This window comes from Phascolarctos cinereus, unplaced genomic scaffold (genome assembly GCF_003287225.1).
Source record: "Phascolarctos cinereus isolate Bilbo 61053 unplaced genomic scaffold, phaCin_HiC Scaffold_2;HRSCAF=192, whole genome shotgun sequence".
NCBI classification, from domain to species: Eukaryota; Metazoa; Chordata; class Mammalia; order Diprotodontia; family Phascolarctidae; genus Phascolarctos; species Phascolarctos cinereus.
In genome coordinates, this window is record NW_027555625.1 from 280,917,377 (window position 1) to 280,936,273 (window position 18,897).

Sequence of the window (18,897 nt, forward strand, 5' to 3'; positions counted from 1 at the left end):
AATTATCTACATACCACCCCCTCGATTCAATGATTTTCTAAATAAGAAGGAAAAAAAACTAATTACTTAATCCTATATTCTTCCAATAGATGGCACTAACTCTTCTACAGAACATTACCCTAGATAGTCTTATATAATTTTGTAGCTGGAAAAAAGAATATAAAAATTATTTGATTTACATGAGTGCTTGTACGCACACGTGTGCATGCACACACACAATGCCATGCTGGTTCAAGAGAAGAAAAAGAAAGAGAGAGAGAGAGAGAGAGAGAGAGAGAGAGAGAGAGAGAGAGAGAGAGAGAGAGAGAGAGAGAGAGAGAGAAAGAAAGAAAGAAAGAAAGAAAGAAAGAAAGAAAGAAAGAAAGAAAGAAAGAAAGAAAGAAAGAAAGAAAGAAAGAAGAAAGGGAGGGAGGGAGGAAGAAAGGAAGGAAGGAAGGAAGGAAGGAAGGAAGGAAGGAAGGAAGGAAGGAAGGAAGGAAGGAAGGAAGGAAGGAAGGAAGGAAGGAAGGAAGAGAAGGAAGGAAGGAAGGAAGGAAAACTACAGATGAAATATTCTCCACCAAAGCTCTATTTTCATGTCTCATCATCTCATAGAAGGCTGACCTTGGACTATCAAAGATTCTATCAATAGAACACAAGCTCTAGCTGGAGAGACACCATCAAGGTCTAGATTATAAACTTAACAATATACCATGTATGTACATCTATTGTCTGAAATCCAGCCTAGCTTACATAGACAGGTACATTACCAGAAAGTTGGCCACTAAGAGGTGATTTGGAGGGACCAAGTCAACTCATGAAACTCTCAGAGAGCTGATTGTGATTTTTTTTTCCAGTGGAGGGAATGTCCACACTGACATACTCACTAATATTTTGAAGTAATGTATTTCCAACTCTCAATGAACAAGTACAAAGTAAACCTAAAAGTCCACTGTATTCAATTCTTTATTTGATGAGTAAACTAAAGCAAATTAAGTAGGTAAAGTCTACATTATCTTTCAAAGTACATGACTGCTTTGCTGGTTCCTGGAAACAATTTCTGTCAATGCTCAAAAGTTAAGAATGAAGTTCTGAATTCAAGTAGCAGTATGACCAACTCAGGCCACAAGATGGCGCTTGCTGCACTCAGAAGACCAACTACATCGGTTATTTTTGTTTTGTTTTGTTTTGTTTTCCTAAGACAATTTCACCTTGGGTTTTGTCGATGCCATCAATGGAATTGTAGAAAAGAATGTAAATTTAAAATACTGGGCACAGAGAGAGGAAGGATTCTCAAGGACTGGAGAAGAGAGATGTTAAAGCAGCTTAAAGAGATAGGATTTTAAGATTTTTGATATTGCTTCCCTCTCTCTCCCCATTTTTTCTAGATCATAAAATATATGACCTGAAATAAATCTAAGTAGTCCCCTAGTCCAGGCCCCTCCCTTTGGGCATGTGAATACCTGAGCCATCTATAACAGGTGGCTGTTTATTCTCTTTCTGAAGTTCTTCAGAGATTGCATGGGTGTTTGTTTTTTAATTTCACAAAAAGGTATTACATTTACATATTATGAAGTCACATTTATAAAATGATTAGATATACAATTCTTTCCCCATCAGATAGAACCATTTCCTAGCACACCAAACATACCAATTTCACATACTCAATTACTTAGTCCAGTGTTTTATCTCTGGTCAAGAAACCTTTCAATGCCTAACACAGAGCCTTATATATAACAATTCAAAAAATGTTTGGTACCTTGAACTGAATTGTTCCTTATATCTTAATTGTCTTTCCTCTTGGCCAGAATGGAAACAGAAATCTATTATGGGCAACATACACAAAAGGAAACCGAACTTGAAGAGGCTTTTGATCTGTTTTATGTCATGGAATGGACCCTTTGGCAGTTTGGTGAAAGCTATGGATTCCTTCTTACAACATGATTTTAAATGCATAAAAAAAATGCTGAACATATATACATATATGTGTGTGTATATATATGCATATATTATATATATATATATACACATACACATTGAATTGGCTATAAAATATATTTTTAAGTTCATGGATTAGGTTAAGATTCCAAGCTTTAAGTTCCAACAAAGTGTGGAAGGACATTCCACAAAGTGGGGGGAAACGGATTTATTTAAAAATGAAATGGAAATGATACCAGTATCAAAGGACAATCAACAAGTATTTATTAAGCACCTACTATGTGTCAGGCATTGTGAATCCAAGGGCAAAAATGAAACAACCCCTGCCTTCAAGGAGCTTACATTATATTAGGAAAGACAATATATGCTTGAATAAGTACACACTAGAGGGGTGTGTGTGTGTGTGTGTGTGTGTGTGTGTGTGTGTGTGTGTGTGTGTGTGTGTATAAAATACAAGGCAATGTTGGAGTAGGAAGAGAAGAAACACTAGAACTGGGGCAGGGAGGACAGGAAAGGCCTCATGTAAGAGATGGCACTTGAGCTCAACTTCAAAGAAAGCTAAGGATTCTCAAGACGTGGAGATGAGAAGGGAGTGCATTCCAGTCACAAAGAATAGTTCATTCAAAGGCAAAGAGATGAGAGACGGAATGCCTTATGAGAGAGGCAGCAAGCTGGCTGGTTCTGCTGGACCATACAGTGTATAAAGGTAATGATACAGAATAAGGCCAGAAAAGTATGTTAAAGTACTATGGCAAAGGGCTTTGAAGGCCAAACAGTGGAGTTTGTATTAGATCCTGGAGGCAATAGGGGGACCACTGAAGCTTATGTTGGGGAGTAACACAAACCTCTGCTTTAGGAGATAACTTTGGCAGCTCTGTGGAGGGGGATGGGACTCAAAGCAAGACAACTAATTAGGAAGCTATTGCAATAGTCCAGGAAAGAGGCTGATGAAGGTCTGTACTAGGGTAGTGGACATACGTGAGGGAAAAGAGGACAGATATAAGATATGTGAAAGTAGAATTGAAAAGACTTGGCAACAGATTAGATACATAAGGTGAGGGAATATGGGTGACTAAAAGAATGGTGATGCCTTAGAGAGAAACAAGGTTAGAAAGAGGGGTGATAGGTTCTGAACGTGGGGTCCATGAACTTGGTTTTTTAAAAAGTATTGTTATGACTATTTCAATATAATAGATTTCTTTTGTAACCCTATGTATTTGGGGGAGCATTTAAAACATTCTGAGAAGCACAAAAGGAGCCTATGACATTAAAAAAGTTTAAGAAACACTAGTTAAAGGAGAAAATAATTTTCGGCTTTTGATATGATAATGAGTTTGATATGGCTAGAAGGCATCCAATCCAAAATGTACAAGACAAGATTCAAGACTGTAGTTCAGAAGGGCTGGATATATAGGTCTGAGAGTCATCTACATGGAAATGATAATAGGACTCATGGGAGATGATGTTACTAAGAGAGAGAATACAACTAGAAAAGAGAAAGGGTCCAAGATAGCACCTTGGGGGTAAACCCACACTTAAGGCATGGAACAAGGATGATGATCCAGCAAAGGAGACTGAAAAGGTGGTCAGACAAGTAGGAGAGAGAAGTATGAGAAAGGGTGGTCAGCAGTATCAAACATTGCAGAGAGGTCAACAACGAAATTGAAAAAATGTCATTGGATTTGGCCTTGAGATCATGCCATATCAATCAACAAGTGCCTGCTATGTACCAGGCATGTGCTAGACACAAATACAGAGACTAAAGCAATCCCTACTCTCAATAAGCTAATATTCTAGAATAATGAGTGGGATAACAAGTACAAATAAATAAATTAGATAGAGCACTGGGCCTGGAGTCAGGAAGACCTGATTTCAAATCCAGCCTCAGACACTTACCTGTGTGACCCTGGGCAAGTCATTTAACCCTGTTTGCCCCAGATCTTCATCTGTAAAAATGAGTTGGAGAAGGAAATGGCAAGCCACTTCAGTATCTTTGCCAAGAAAACTCCAAATAAGGTCATGAGTCATATATGACTGAAATAAATGAACATATACACACATATGTATACATACATACATACATATATAGTTGTCCTTCATTTTTGAAGAGGATCAGTGACATCACAGCGTGATGTCTTGACTTATGTGTGCCTTAGATTTAAATGAGGCAGAGCTGCACAAAGTCATCAGCCTCACTCTCTCTTCCTGAGTCTTGGAAGTCCAATGGCAGACTGATTGGTGATGGCCCAGGATGCCCTGGATGATCTTGGCATCTTTGATGCCTGACCATAGTGCTTGCTTTGGTTGCCTTCATGGCTACTGAAACAAATTATTCTCATTCACCCATTCTGCTGAGAGAAGTCTTCACATGCTTGGGGCAGATATGCCCCTAAATCACTGACAGGTTTGAGACTTGTCGGTTACCCTCAACCTGGTTTAGACCATCTGCTGAGATGGTTTTATGGGGTATGGCCACTGTGCACACTACCGCTTCTTGGAGCCACAGATGAGAGTTGGGTGACAGGTGGACAACAGAGGTAGATGAGCAGCCCTCAAGAAGGCTCAAGAAGCCCTCACACTGGAGATGTTAGTCCTCCTGAGCACCCCACACACCCAAATATAGAGCATAAAGTGAGTAAATACAAACATACACAAAGTAATTAAAATATGATGCAGTTTGAAAGAGAGGAGACTAGCATTTGGAGATCAGGAAAGGCTTCCTGAAAAAGATTACTGAGTTCCACCTTAAAAGAGGAGAGGGACTCTTATAAGACAGAGTGCACTCTAGGCATGATGGGCAGGCAGTACAAAGGCAAGCAGGTAGGAGATTGAAGGTTGTGAATGAAGAACAGAGAGGATAGTCTGGAATGATCAGAGGGCTGGCGGAAGGGGTAATGTCCAATGAAGCTGGAAAGATGGAATGCTGGGATCAGGGCGTGAAAGGCTTTAAAAGCTGAACTGAGGGATTTATATTTTACCCTGGTGGTTGGTTGTTGTCCTTGGCTCTCCAAGAGGACCAAAATGACATCACTATGTTGGGGTCAAGGTACAGTGTGTCCAACTGTGGCTAATCAGACCAATAGGAGCTTGGAAGGCTCTACCACAAGTCGAACACAAATTGTCCATATGAACATTTTGAGTGGCGATATCTCTAAATTTGCACATTTCACATTTCTTTTGAGCTACTGTAATTCTGCTTTGCTCATAAAGTACAGCACTTTCTTTGACGCAGATATGCCACGCCGAACAGCCCTATGCCAATGTCTCCCCATCTCGCAGTTGATACCAAAGTTCTTCAAAAAGACCTTTAGAGTGTCCTCGTATCACTTCTTCTGACCTCCATGCGAGTTCTTGCCTTGTGTGAGTTCTCTGTAAAATAGTCTTTTAGACAAATGTATGTCTGGCCTTCAAACAGCATAGCTGGATCATTGGAGTTGTGCTCTCTGCAGGAGTTTGAATGCTTAGCAGCATGGCTTGAGAAAGGGCCTCAGAGTCTGGTGACTTATCTTGCCAGGTCATCTTCAGAATCTTCCTAGGACATTTTAAATGGAAGCGATTCAGTCTCCTAATATAGCATTGGTATAATGTCTAGGTTTCACAGGCATACGACAATGAAGTCAGCACAATGGCTCTGTACACCTTCAGTCTGGTAAGCAGTCTAATACCTCTTCTCTCACACTTTCCTTTGGAACCTCCCAAACACTTAGCTAGTTCTGGCAATCTGTGCACCAATTTCATCATCTATGTGTACACCCCTGGAAAGTATACCGCCAAGGTAAATGAACTTCTCCACAACATTCAAAATTTCTCTGTTTGATTTTATCCTAGAGACAATAGGAAGCCAATGGAGTTGGCTGAGTGGGGAGTCTCATGGTGAAATCTATGCTTACAAAAAATTACATTGGCAATAGTTTTTAGGATGGGCTGCAGTGGTGAGAGACTTGAGGCAGGGAGACCAATTATGAAGCTGTTGAAATTCTCTAGGCAAGAAGTGATGGGAACTTGCTATGAATGAAAAGGTGTTGGATTGGAGAGATATTGTGAAGATAAAAATGGCAAGATTCAGCAGTTGATCTTATATATGGTGTGAGAAAGTGAGGAGTCAAGAATTATGCCAAGATTATGAACTTTAGAGTGTGCAAGGGTTCATATAAGGACTGGTTGAAGAAACCATACATACTTACCCTAGAGAAGACTTGAGAGGGACTGTCTTCAAAAGTCCCAAAACAGCTATGACATGAAAGAAATAGAGTGGAACTAGGAGAAACAGTGAAAGTTTCAGGGCAGCATATTTAGGCATAATGTAAAGAAACAATTCCTAATAAGTAGAACTGTTCAAAAGTGGAATAGATACCTTGGACCTGGAGTCAGGAAGAACTGGGTTCAAATCCTACCTCTCATATTTATTAGTTGTGTTACTAGGGGCAAGTGATAACCTCTCTGAGTCTGTCTTCTCATCTGTAAAATGAGGCAGTTGCTGGCATGGTACTGTGGAAATAGTGCCAGCTTTAGTCAGTCTTAGGCAGAATAAGAGGATGAGTTCAAACCCCCCCTTAACTCACTTGGGCCTCCATTTCCTGACTGGTGAAATAAAGGGGTGGACATGACGGCATCAGAGCTAAGAGCCCTTCCAGCTCCACATCGATTTTGTGACCTTACAAAAACAGTGAATTCCCCACTTCTTCAAGGACAGTGAGGGTGGTAAACGGTTTTCAAGCAGACATGACTGTTGGAGAAACTTTTGTTCAAGTATGGACTAGATGTGATAATAATAACATTAATATTATGCAAATATGTCTGTAAAACACTTGACATCCCTTCTCTCATTTGATCTACACAAACCTGGTTGTGTATCAATGGTATTATTATCTCCATTTTACAAGTGAGGAAACATTTAGAAAGTCTGTGACTTGTCCATGACCTGACAGCAAGTAATGGCTAAGGAAGGATCAGAATCCAAGTCTTTCTGGTTCAAGGTCCAACACTCATTCTAGCAGATGAGTCTACTTCTAGACAGCCTCTAAGATGTCTTCAAACTCAAAAAGTGATTCTCTGGATGTTCTGGAAAATACTTTGGATATATTGAGAGGGAAAGGCCTCACTTACTTAGCATCAAATTTAAAAAAGCATCTCCTTTGTGCAAAGCACTGAGATCAACTACGGAGAGACAAAAAACATATAAGACATTCTTGCCTAGTTTAGTAATGGGTCAAGATACACAAAGCGATAATGTCTAATATTTATAATAATGCCTGAAGGTTAGGCAAATTGGTAAGGCATGGTGGATAGAGATCTAGCCTTAGAGTCAGGAAAACCTGTTTTAGGTTCTGCCTATAACACATACTGCTTGTGCAAAACTGGGCAAGTTATTCAGCCTCTCAGCATCCCCAGTCACAGATCAGTACTGGTAGAGTGAGTTTCTGTACCAGGAATTCCAGTCACCAGTTGAATAAGGAATCTTGATCCAAAAGAGGTTTATGTGGTATGCCACATGTACGCTTGCCAAAATGACTACTTTATGAAGAACTCACACAAGGCAAGCACTCACATGGTGGTCAGAAAAAGAGACACAAGGGCACTCTCAAGAACTTCGGAATTGTGTGACATGGGAGACATAGACACAGGACCACTCAGCATGGCGTGCCCTCGTCAGAGAAGGTACTGTGCTCTATGAGCAAAGCAGAATTGAAGTAGCTCAAAAAACAAATGTGAAAAAATTTACAGAATCCATCCCAAATGTTTACATGAACTATTTGTGCTCGACCTACAGGAGAGCAATCCAAGCTCCTATTGGTCTGATCAGCCACAGTTGGACACACTGTGACTTGACTCTAACGTAGTGATGTCATTTTGTCCTCTTTGAGAACGAAGGACACCACCACAAATAATATGCATAATATAAGCTCAGAGTGGGTACCAAAGTATTATGCCCTGAGAAGGAAGGCCATTAATGACCTTCATGACTTCATGGCATTCATGGCTTCGTGAATGAAAAAAACACAAATTAGACTTTAAAGGACAGTAGAAATTCAAAAGGCAGAAAAGGGAGGGAGGACACTCAAGGCATATGGAAAAGTGGCAGCTGCACTGCAAGGTGCGTTCAGGGGTAAAACAATAGTTCAGTTTGATTAGTACACAGAGTATGAGGAAGGGATTAATATGAGAAGCCTCAAAAGGTAGGGTGGCACCAGGCCATCTCAATAACCAGACCTTGATACCAGATGGAAACGGTTAAAATTTAGTAAACATTAAGAAAGCAGTGAAATTTTTGAAGAGGAATAAAATGGCCAGAACTATGCTTCTGTTGTTTGTTGTTGTTGTTGTTGTTGTTGTTGTTGTTTGATCGTGCAGTCATGTCTGAGTCTTCGTGACCCCATGGACCATAGCACACCAGGCCCTTCTATCCTCCACTGTCTCCCAAGATCTGTCCAAGCTCATGTCCATTGCTTCCATAACACCATCTATTTATCTCATTTTCTGCTGTCTTCTTCTTTTGCCTTCAACCTTTCCCAACATCAGGGTCTTTTCCAATGAATCCTGTATTCTCATTTTGTGGCCAAAATATTTAAGTTTCAGCTTCAGTATTTGTCCTTCCAATGAATAGTTTGAAATAATTTCTTTAAGTATTGAATGACTTGATCTCCTTGCTTTCCAAGGGACTTTCAAAAGTCACCTCCAGCACCACAATTCAACTTTCCTTATATTCCAATTCTCACAGCAATACATTATTGCTGGCAAAACCATAGCTTTGACTATATGGACCTTTGGGGCAAGGTGATATTTCTGCTTTTTGGCATACTATCCAAATTGGCCATACCATTCCTTCCAAGGAACAAATGTCTTTCAATTTCATGGCTGCAGTCGCTGTCTGCAGTGACCTTTGAGCCCAGAAATATATAATTTGACACTGCTTCCATTTCTTCTCCTTTTATTTTCCAAGAAGTGATGGGACAAGTTGTCATGATCTTAGGTTTTTTTTTTTTAAGTTCTATTCAAGACAGTTTTTACACTCACCCTCATCAAGAGGCTTCTTAATTCTTCACTTTCTACCATCAGAGTGGTATTGTCTGCTTTTCTGAGATCATTGATATTTCTCCCAGCAACCTTGGTTCTGGCTTTTAATTCATCCAACCTAGAATTTCAAATGTGCATGCTGTACTCTGCATGTAAGTTAAATACAGCCTTGCAGTACTCCTTTCCCAATCTTAAACCCATCAGTTGTTTTATGGTCTGTTCTAGCTGTTACTTCTTCACCCGCATACAAATTCCTCAGGAGACAAGTGACATTATCTGGTACTCCATTCTCTTTGAGAACTTGTCACTTTTTTTTGTGATCCACATAGTCAAAGGCTTTAGTGTAGTTCCAAGGAAGCAGAAATAGATGTGGTGTTTGGTTTTTTTTTTTCTGGAACTCTCTTTCTTTCTCCATAATCCAGCAAATGTTGACAGTTTGGTCTCCAGTTCCTCTGACTCTTCAAAAACCAGCCAACTCTTCTGGTAATTCTCTGTTCACATATTGCTGAAGCTTAGTTTGCAGAATCTTAAACATAACCTTGCTACTGTGTGAAATGAGTGTAATTGTTTGGTAACTTGAACATTGTTTGGCCTTTTTTATGATTGGAATATAAAATGATCTTTTCTAATCCAGTGGCCATGTTTTCCAAATTTGCTGGCATATTGAGTGTAGCACTTTAACAGAATCATCTTTTAGGATTTTAAATAGCTTCACTGGAGAATGATGTCAAGTGGGCCTTAGAAAGCATTGCTAACAATAAAGCTACTGGAGGTGACAGAATTCCAGCAAATTGTGTTTAAGGAAGATTGTTCTGGCTACAGTGAAAAGATGGGACTAGAAAGCAGTGAAAGTAGAAGCTCTTAGGAGGCTGTAGCAATAACCCAAATAGGTAGTAATGAAGGCAATATCACTTCTTTGCTCCTTAAGGACTTTGCATTGCTGATCTATAAGGAATTTTCGATCACGAACCCAGTCACACCATACTGTAACTTTGCAACAAACCTGGATCAAAATGTGCAGCCACTGAAGTGCAACTATGACCATTTCTAAACAAAACACTTCTTCACAGTTACTAGATAATTGCCCAAAGTAAAGCACAAAGACAGTAAAAAGAAATCCTATGCAGGACATTCTTCTCAGGATGGATTTGCACCTAAAGTACATGCAAAACAAAATAAACTCAAAGCTAACAAATGATGAACAGGTGTCTTCAATATACAGAACAAGCCTTTGAAAATTACACTTTCACTTGCCTCCAGCAACATATCTCATTCAGAAAAAAGGCAAAATAAAAAATAAATGAGATCTAAGTCACTTATTACAAGGCTTGATACTTTTTTCCCCAAAGCTTCTCCTCTTTTAAAACCTCAGCACAATTGGAAAATTAGTTACTTTGGGAAAGATAAGTTTTACTAATAATATAGGGTACTACATAAGGAATTGACCATGCAAAATAGTTGAGTATTCATGAACTTTTGAATGTAATTCAGTCCAAATATAACACAAACCTTTAAAATACCCACTTAAAAGCCTTAGACAAACCTTTAGAACATCTATTTAAAAGCCTTAGAGCTGGATGTTAATAATTAATACATTCCTCCATTTTAATGTGTACACACACAATTTGAATTGAATGAATCATCAGAATATTCTGCCCCTGACAATCTTGGCTAATCTAGTTTTTTTCCAGGGGCAGATGCTAATCAGAAGAGTTAACTATTGCAATTAGCTCTAACCAAAATGTCTTTTACACAAAGCCTCAGTCCCTTTACATTTCATCAAAAACCTCATAACTCATTCAGCTGAATTTACCAAACAGAGTTGCACCCTTCTCCCTATGGATCTAGCTAATAAATAATGAAGATAACAAGTGCCATTTAGACTATAAACACTTTTACATTTGGAAGTGCTCTCCTTAAACCACTGCCTCCTACACAAATTAGAAAGTATCTTGTTCTATGCAAGTGTAAATTGATGGAATTAGTGAGGAGATGAAATGTAGACTGTAGATCATCAGCAGTTCATACTCTCTCCGGAATGGAAAGATCTCAGAATTCCATTATCACCCAGAGCAGTACTATTATGCAATGCGTAGGCAAGGCCTTTGCACTCCCTTTTCCATATAGGACATACCAGCAAGGTCTTCATAAGAACCTATTTTTACACAAGATTCTCAATGGTGAGTCAATCCACTTCTTCTCTAGGGTGAGATTCAAAAGTCTATCTTATCTATATCTTCGTATATACTGAATATTGGGGATGAAAGTAATGGCATGATTCAACCCCAACTACTTATACTTTATTGAACATATTCAGTGTTGGGCAATTCGAAGAAAAAATATAATATTGGGCAAAACAATGTGTTAAAACTGATTTTTAACAAGAGGAGGCCCTGCTGCTTAAAAATCACAAAACATTAACTGTGGCACTGATTGAATACAGAGCTACATTTAAAGGATACAGCTATAGGGGATGATAGTATGCACAGGTACAAAAGGACTTCTCAAACTCTTCATTTTTGAGAGCAGGCCTCTGAGTGGCCTGTAATATTTTAGGTATGGCCTGGAGCATTTTCAAATATCTGGGCAAAAAGGGAAAGCTTTTGATACTATTACTCCAAAGAATGGAAATTACTCTTCTCCCAAGTTGTTTGCAAGGGTTAGTCATAAAAAGAAAATTTGCAAAGGAACATGAATAAGCAACGTATAGTGCTTATGCATCTACTAATGTCTACTGGAGTGAACAGATAATTTCCTACATCTAGTAGATAAAATTGAACTTGGAATCCAAAAAAACCTACGTTCAAATCCTGCCTCAAATTTGTAATAGTTGTATGACCCTGGGCAAGTTGCTTAATTACTCCCAGCTTCAGTTTCATTATCTGTAAAAAGGAGTTGGTACCCATAGTGTTTACCTCATAAAGATGTCGTGAGGATCAAATGAGATCACATAAGTAAATCACAGGGCAAAACTTAAAGTGGTACATAATATATTAATAATTATTCCCCTAGTAAAATCACAGTTTAGGGGATACAGTTAATGTTGCAGAATGCATATTTGAACAGATTAATTTTACTTAAATATCATCCTCACTCATCGAGGATAGGCTTAAAGACAGATAGGCAAGACAACCACCTGCCCTCCAAACATCATCTATGAATGATTCAAAAGCATTATGGAAAACCTTTTAAAAGTTGTACTTCATTAGGCCATGAACCTATAATGAAGCAGTATTTTCAATACAAGCTATACAGAGTTTTAAGTGTATGGACACGTAAACAGCATTTATAATAACCATAGTTGTAGTTTGACAAGAATGCTGCTTTACTCAGGTATATTCAAATTTGCCAAAGGGCCTATCTTAATTCATTTCAAACAGAAGAGGGAGGTGGATGATATTCTGGCTAAAACTAAAATTATTTATATCATATTTGTAGAAGTCAAATATAATTGACAACAACCACTGAACATAATTCTCTTCTAGTACCATAGCAACGGCTTATGAAGTTATACCAGTTAATACAAATTCCAGTTTTTCCATAATACCCCAAGATCCATCCCCAAAGAAATGAATTATAAGGGAACCATAAAAATTTAATTTTAATGATACAGAAATAGTATATAGTACATTCCTTTCCACAGCAGCACTTCATTCATCTCTAAAAAATTTAACAAAATTAAGGCTAAATCAGAGCAACCTGATAATAATGGGATATCCAATGATGTTTTTTTAAGAATGTTTTCATAAATAAAGCATATTCTTCAAGCAAAAAAAAAGGTTTAATAAGATACCAAGAATGGAAAGCACACAATAAAGCATGTTTCTTTACACCAAACTAACAATAAACAAACCCCCAAACAATCTGAAAATTACAAATAGAACCAAAATCCCCAACAACGTAATGTAAAGGCTTTCAGGAGTTGGAATTATACAGTATTAGGCCATTTTGTATAATAAAGCCAACTGTCACCAGGGACACCTATGTCTCCACGATATTCCTTTAGGAAAAAAAAGTGCTTTAAATACGTGTATGTATGTATGTGTGTGTATATATATCTATATGTATATCTCTATATATGTATGATACATATATAGATACTTACAGATATATGTCAAATTCAAGTTAACTATTTATATAGAGGATATTTGTTTTCTGAAACTCCAGTTGCTAAAAGTTAGGTTTTCAGCACTGAGCTTCTTTTCCTTACCTTATCCAGGCAAAAAGAAAAAATTTATGCCTTCAGTACTGCAAAGGAAAAGGTGCCTCCCTGCTGGAGACAGGAAAACAAGAAATAAAATCCTTTCTCCTCCTCCCAAAGTAATATATATAATTTCTGTTCAACTTTTGTCTAAAAATATTTGCACTCTGGGTCAAGCTTATTTTCTACTTTTTTAATCTTGTTTACAGCCACAAAAACAGGCCTTTAACAAGTCTACTGAATCCTTCCCTTTGCTCACCTGATAGGTGACAATTTTAGAAAGTCTTCACTGGTTCCTATAAAAAAAAAGTTCCTCCCCTCCTTTTACTCAGAATAATATATTTTTTTCAAAATATCAAGTAAAATATTGTTGATTTTCAGTAGCATGATTTGCTTTCTGAAATCCTTTGCTCTGAAAAGACAAGAGTAACATCTATCTATGACTAATGTGAGCCCTTGTTTACATTTAGTACCTCTCATCACACACATTTTCAAGAGTTTGTCTGCTATTTTATTGGCAAATGTTGGGTTCTATTTTGTATTTTTTGTCTAAGCTTTGGGAATTTCATGATTTTCTTCATCAACAGAAAGGGGTAGATGTTTTGTTAATGTTACCATTTCCTAAAAAAAAAAATACTATTCCACCCAACAAGAAAAAGTAAACTACTACCTCACAGTTTCCACGCGTGATTGTACGTTTTCACCTAGCAAGCAGCTGATAGTGTGCTGTCTCCAATTTTACATGGTAAGTTTTCTCCTTATTTCTTTGGTCTGCAGAAACTACATTTTTCCAGACTTCAAATAGTGAGGGGAAACTCCAGATAACACAACAAAAATTCATCTTAAAATATGGGAAGAATTGTTTGCGTTTGGAAAGACACAGCCATTCTTTCCCAATGACCACAGATATCTGAGGGAAAGCCAGTATAAAATTTATCCTTTCTGTAGCCTTGCACTCAAATTACACATCTGATGCTATTGTTAACCCTCAATTATTCACATTAGTACCAGGGACCATTAACAAAATAATATAAGATAACCCAATGTCACAATTATGGTGTAAATTTCCTAGGACAGGGACTGTATCTTATGCTTCTTTTGAATTCTCCATAGAGCTTAGCACAGAGTTAAGCAAATAATAATGGGCACTTAAAACTTATTTCATGACAACCACTAAGATTCAGCTAAAGCCTGCTATTCCATATTATTGAATATCTTTGAACAACTTTACCCACCACTATCCAAAAGCACAAAATCATATAGCTAAGCAGTGAGTGTCAAGATAAAGGTGAGCAGAGACAGTAATGCTTGTATATAATCTATGTTCACTTAGAAAATCAGATAGATAATATGACTTAATATATAAAATGTTTTATTTCAAAAATATTACTATGTGATGAACACAACTTGGGGGGGAAAAGCAGGCCAAATAAATTTGGAATAGGAAGGAACTAGAGAATCTACCAATTATATAATTGGCTAATACAAATATTTATTAAGTTATTCTTAAGAAATAACTTATAAATATCAGTAAATTCTTTTTTAACATTTTCATTCTTTGAACGGAATACATTTATTTTCCCTTTCACCTATTATAGTATAAAATGTTTCTTTAATATGGTGGAAGCTCTTTATTCTGCTGCTATTGGGAGAAAAGACCTTACAGGCCGACTGTATTAACTGTTTAATATTTGTCTTTTGGTGGACATAAAACATTTTTACGCACATTTGTGTGTAATAATGATTATGCCATATTAGGATTCTCACGCGTTATCTTTTCTCTTGATTATCGAAAAAGCAGTAGGGGAAGAAAGCATTTCCAAGTATTTGAAAAAGTTTTTAAAGGCTGAAGAACTGAACTTGACATAAAAAAAAAAAGAGGGACTAGGGTAGGAAAAGGGAAAAGCTGTAACACCATCTAAGTACATCACCAGTGTCCTCTCTCCCTACCTGGCCCATTTGACAGTTCAGACACACTGGGTGAAAAAAGAGAAAGGGAAGGAGAAAAATAGAAAGCAAAAGAGAAAGAAGAGACAAGATGGGTACTTCTGGTTGGATTTTTACTACCTTAAAAAAATTTTCAAGTCATCAAAAAAGAACCAGAGTACTGTTCTCTCTCATTCCCTCTACTATTACTTTTATTTTAAGTGCTGTTGACAAGGTAAAACAGTCAATTAAAATCCCAGTATAACAAAAATAAATTATGGCTAAGGAGCCTTGTACAGAAAAAATGTACCACAAACTTCAATGGGAAACAATGCAAGCATTAAATCATCAGTTCTTTAAAAACTAACTAAAAATCTTTCCTCAAAGGCAAGTTTTCCTCAAGTTAGACATTTTTAAAAAATTTTTAAGGAAAGAATTATCTACTAGTTTCCTCTCATCAAATGCCCAACTGGTATTAAATATCAATAGTTATATCAAAAGATAGACACGAAATAAAGATAATGAAGATAAAAGATTTTACAATTTGAATCCTGACCTACCCTCTAGAGTAAGTACTATGTTTTATAATTATGTTAATGAACTTAGTTGAAAAAGTATTATATAAATTAAAGAATATGAAATCTGGAAGGGAACTTACAGGTCACCTTATTGCACTCCCTAATTTTGCAGATTAAGAAACTGAGGCCACAAGAAGTCAGTGACTTGCCTAGGGTCAAATAAATAGTAAGAAATCCAAAACTAGAACACAGATTTCCTGAGTCCCAGTGCAGTGATATTTAAAATATATGGCACTTCCCCAAAATATTATTGAACAAATCTTATCTTCTGAATATAGACTCGCTTTCCAACAATTTGTGATAGTAATTTTTTGTACACTGTTGCAGTTTTTAAAGTTAATTAATATTTTTAAAGGAATGATACAATTAAAGAAAGTGCTACATTTTTTAAAATTTTCATTATTTGTAAAGATTTTACCTATTTGGGCATTTTTATGATGTTAAACACTTTCATAGTCATATGCTATAAGCACACAACCTCTTTTCTTTCTGCATGGTTAGGAAGTTAGCCCATAGACATCAAACGTATAAAATAATTTGGAGACTACACATTCCACAACAAGGAAATTCATATCTATAGATAGAATCTACAACATCCAATCGCAGTATACATACACAATGAATAGTAACTAAGAAAACATCAGGCTTTTCTTCTTAGTTTAGTCAGAAGTCAGGATGAAGCCAGCTGACAGTATGGTTTCACTGAATACAAAAATATTCTTAAGAAGCATTATCTCAGATGAAACTAATCTCAACTTAGTTTCTTAGCCATGGTCCTGGATAGCTAAACTTTTTAGTCCTAGGCATTTAGATTTAAATATACTAAAAGATTACGGGACCTAATATCTTTCTAGGAAAAATTTACCATATAACTTCATACACCAAATTTAATTGTTTTGGACTACATTTATGTAGGACTGGCTACTAAAAGCTAGTATTTGGTTCAACTTAACGCCTGAACACTTTTATAAATTTACTATTCCCCATTCCACAAAAAAGTTTATAAAGAAGTCTGAAAAAATAGATCAGTCAGCTGATATCTACTACTATACATGAATAGCTTCATTTGTCAAATCACTGCCCCAATCCTCAAGACCATTACATCACAAAAGACATTTTTTTTAGAAAACAGTTTCACGCACTTATCAGGAAAAAAAAGCAGAACAGAAATCAACAATATTGAGGGAAAGGTTAAGTATTTTCTGACAACTGCAGAAACACAAATTCAGAGGATTCCTGACATGCAAAACCTTGAACTAGATAGGAAAGAGTTAACAAAACAAATTCAGTAAAACAACTCTAATAACTGTGTTGAAATCAAACCTCTTAATAAAACCAAATTATTTCTTCCTCAAGGCAACCATTAGCTACAAAGGAAAAATTATTTGGTATCCTTGGTCCACTGTAATTCTCCAAGCGCAGGGTCATGTGTGTCTGTTGACATTCTCAATGGACTAAGGAGGTTTTTAAAACTGTTACAATTCAATTTCTATGCTTCCAAAAATATTATATGATCAATGCACTTAACTTAAAGCTTCAGATTTTAATAACTTCATTAGACTTTTTAAAAAACCAACACAAACATACTTTCTAGAGTGCAAAATGCTTCTTATTTAAATATTCAATAACATAAATGCAATTTGTTTTTCAATGCATTAATCCATTTCTTAAGGATTATCACCACGGAAGCATCCAGTGCCGGCAATGGATGCTAATTAGCACAGCCAACTCAAGTAAAATGCAACAGTAAAAATTTTCATACAGTGTCTTCTCCTTTCCAGTTAATCATAATTATTTACTTGTACAGACTCATTGTTGGACTCTGATACATGCACATATATGCATCACAAAGAAGTCTTCGTGCACAACCTTGGATTCTCCTGGAGTCCAGGGAATGCAGTTCTTCTAGAGACATTTTCAAGTACTCCCCAACTTCTGGACATGGGGTAACTTGAGGAATGTTAAACCCATTCTGCCCACCTGTAAAAAATAGAAATTTCTTTTCAGAGCTCATCCAACAAAAATTTATCCAACAAAAGTCTTCAATTCAATCTGCTGCCATGTCAAACAAACCCAACATAAGAGTAAGACTAAAGGAACCATTCTTTTGTGTGGTTTTTTTTTCAATTCTAGTGTTAGGAGGCTCATTTTGAAACCTAAATGAAATTTATTATGTAGAAAATATGATGAAACTGCAGGTAACTATTGTGCTGTGAATGTTCTCAATTACCAAATCATCATATCAACTAAGTTCAGCAAATGATTTAAAAATGATGGTTCCCCTGGATGGTATCAGAAAAAGCTGGGAAGACTCACATGAACTGATACAAAGTGAAGCAAACAAAATCAGAAGAACAACTTACACAGTAACAGCAACACTGATAATTATCTAAGAAAGAATTAGTAACTCTGATCAACACAATGATCCACCATAATTCCCAAAGACTCATGAAAAAAATACTCTCCACCTCCAAATGCAGAACTGACAGACTCAGAGTGTATATTGAAGTATATTTTTTCCTTTCTTATTTTTCTTGCTTTTTTTTTTTTGGAACATGACAAACGCAGAATTATGTTTTGCATGACTTCACAGGTATAATAGGTATCATATTTCTTGCTTTTTCAATGTTCTGGTTTTAGGGTACTCACAAAAATAAACTCTGCTGATTACCAGAGTCCAAGGACAGATTAAAAATGAGTCTACAGATAAGATTTGTCCTCCCCCTTCTTCCATACTACCTCTCAACTCTCAAATTTAGTAAGGATTTACTAGCAGAGATTTGAAAGCATCTGATTTAACTTTTGACAACCCTATGTAGCAAGTGAAACCTGTTGCTACCTTAAAAATGCTCCAGTTTCTTAGTTTCCAAAAAGATTTTTTGGCTTAACAGTGAAATCAAAATGGAAAAAAAAAGTACAAAGAAATAGGAAATCTTTTATTTCCTTCAAGATTAAGTGCAAGCACTCATGTATCTATGAAGCTTTTCCTGATCCTCCCAGCTACTAGTGTATTCTCTCCTCAAATTACCTTGTGAATATTTCTGTATATATTATGCAAATACTTAGATATGTACATGTGGTCTCCCCCTGTTAAATGAAAGCTTTTCAAGGAGTTACAAAAGTGACTTTCTCACTTTTGTCTTGGTATCCCTAGTGTTCATAGCACAGTGCCTCAAATAGAGTAAAAGCTTGATAAATGTTTGCTGATTGATCATCTGATTCCAACAAGGGGAAACAGAAAGATTCTATGTATAATACACA

At 36.7% G+C, this 18,897-nt stretch overlaps 1 protein-coding gene across 1 annotated transcript in view; it reads right to left on the minus strand.

Moving 5' to 3' along the window:
• Positions 1–12,514: 12,514 nt before the first annotated feature.
• Positions 12,515–18,897, minus strand: part of CYLD (CYLD lysine 63 deubiquitinase) — a 68,620-nt gene continuing 62,237 nt past the window's right edge. Inside the window, exon 18 of the mRNA XM_020985169.2 lies at positions 12,515–17,616. Within this exon, the coding sequence (XP_020840828.1) occupies positions 17,432–17,616 (185 nt within the window). The 3' untranslated portion in view covers positions 12,515–17,431. The remainder of the gene's footprint in view (positions 17,617–18,897) is intronic.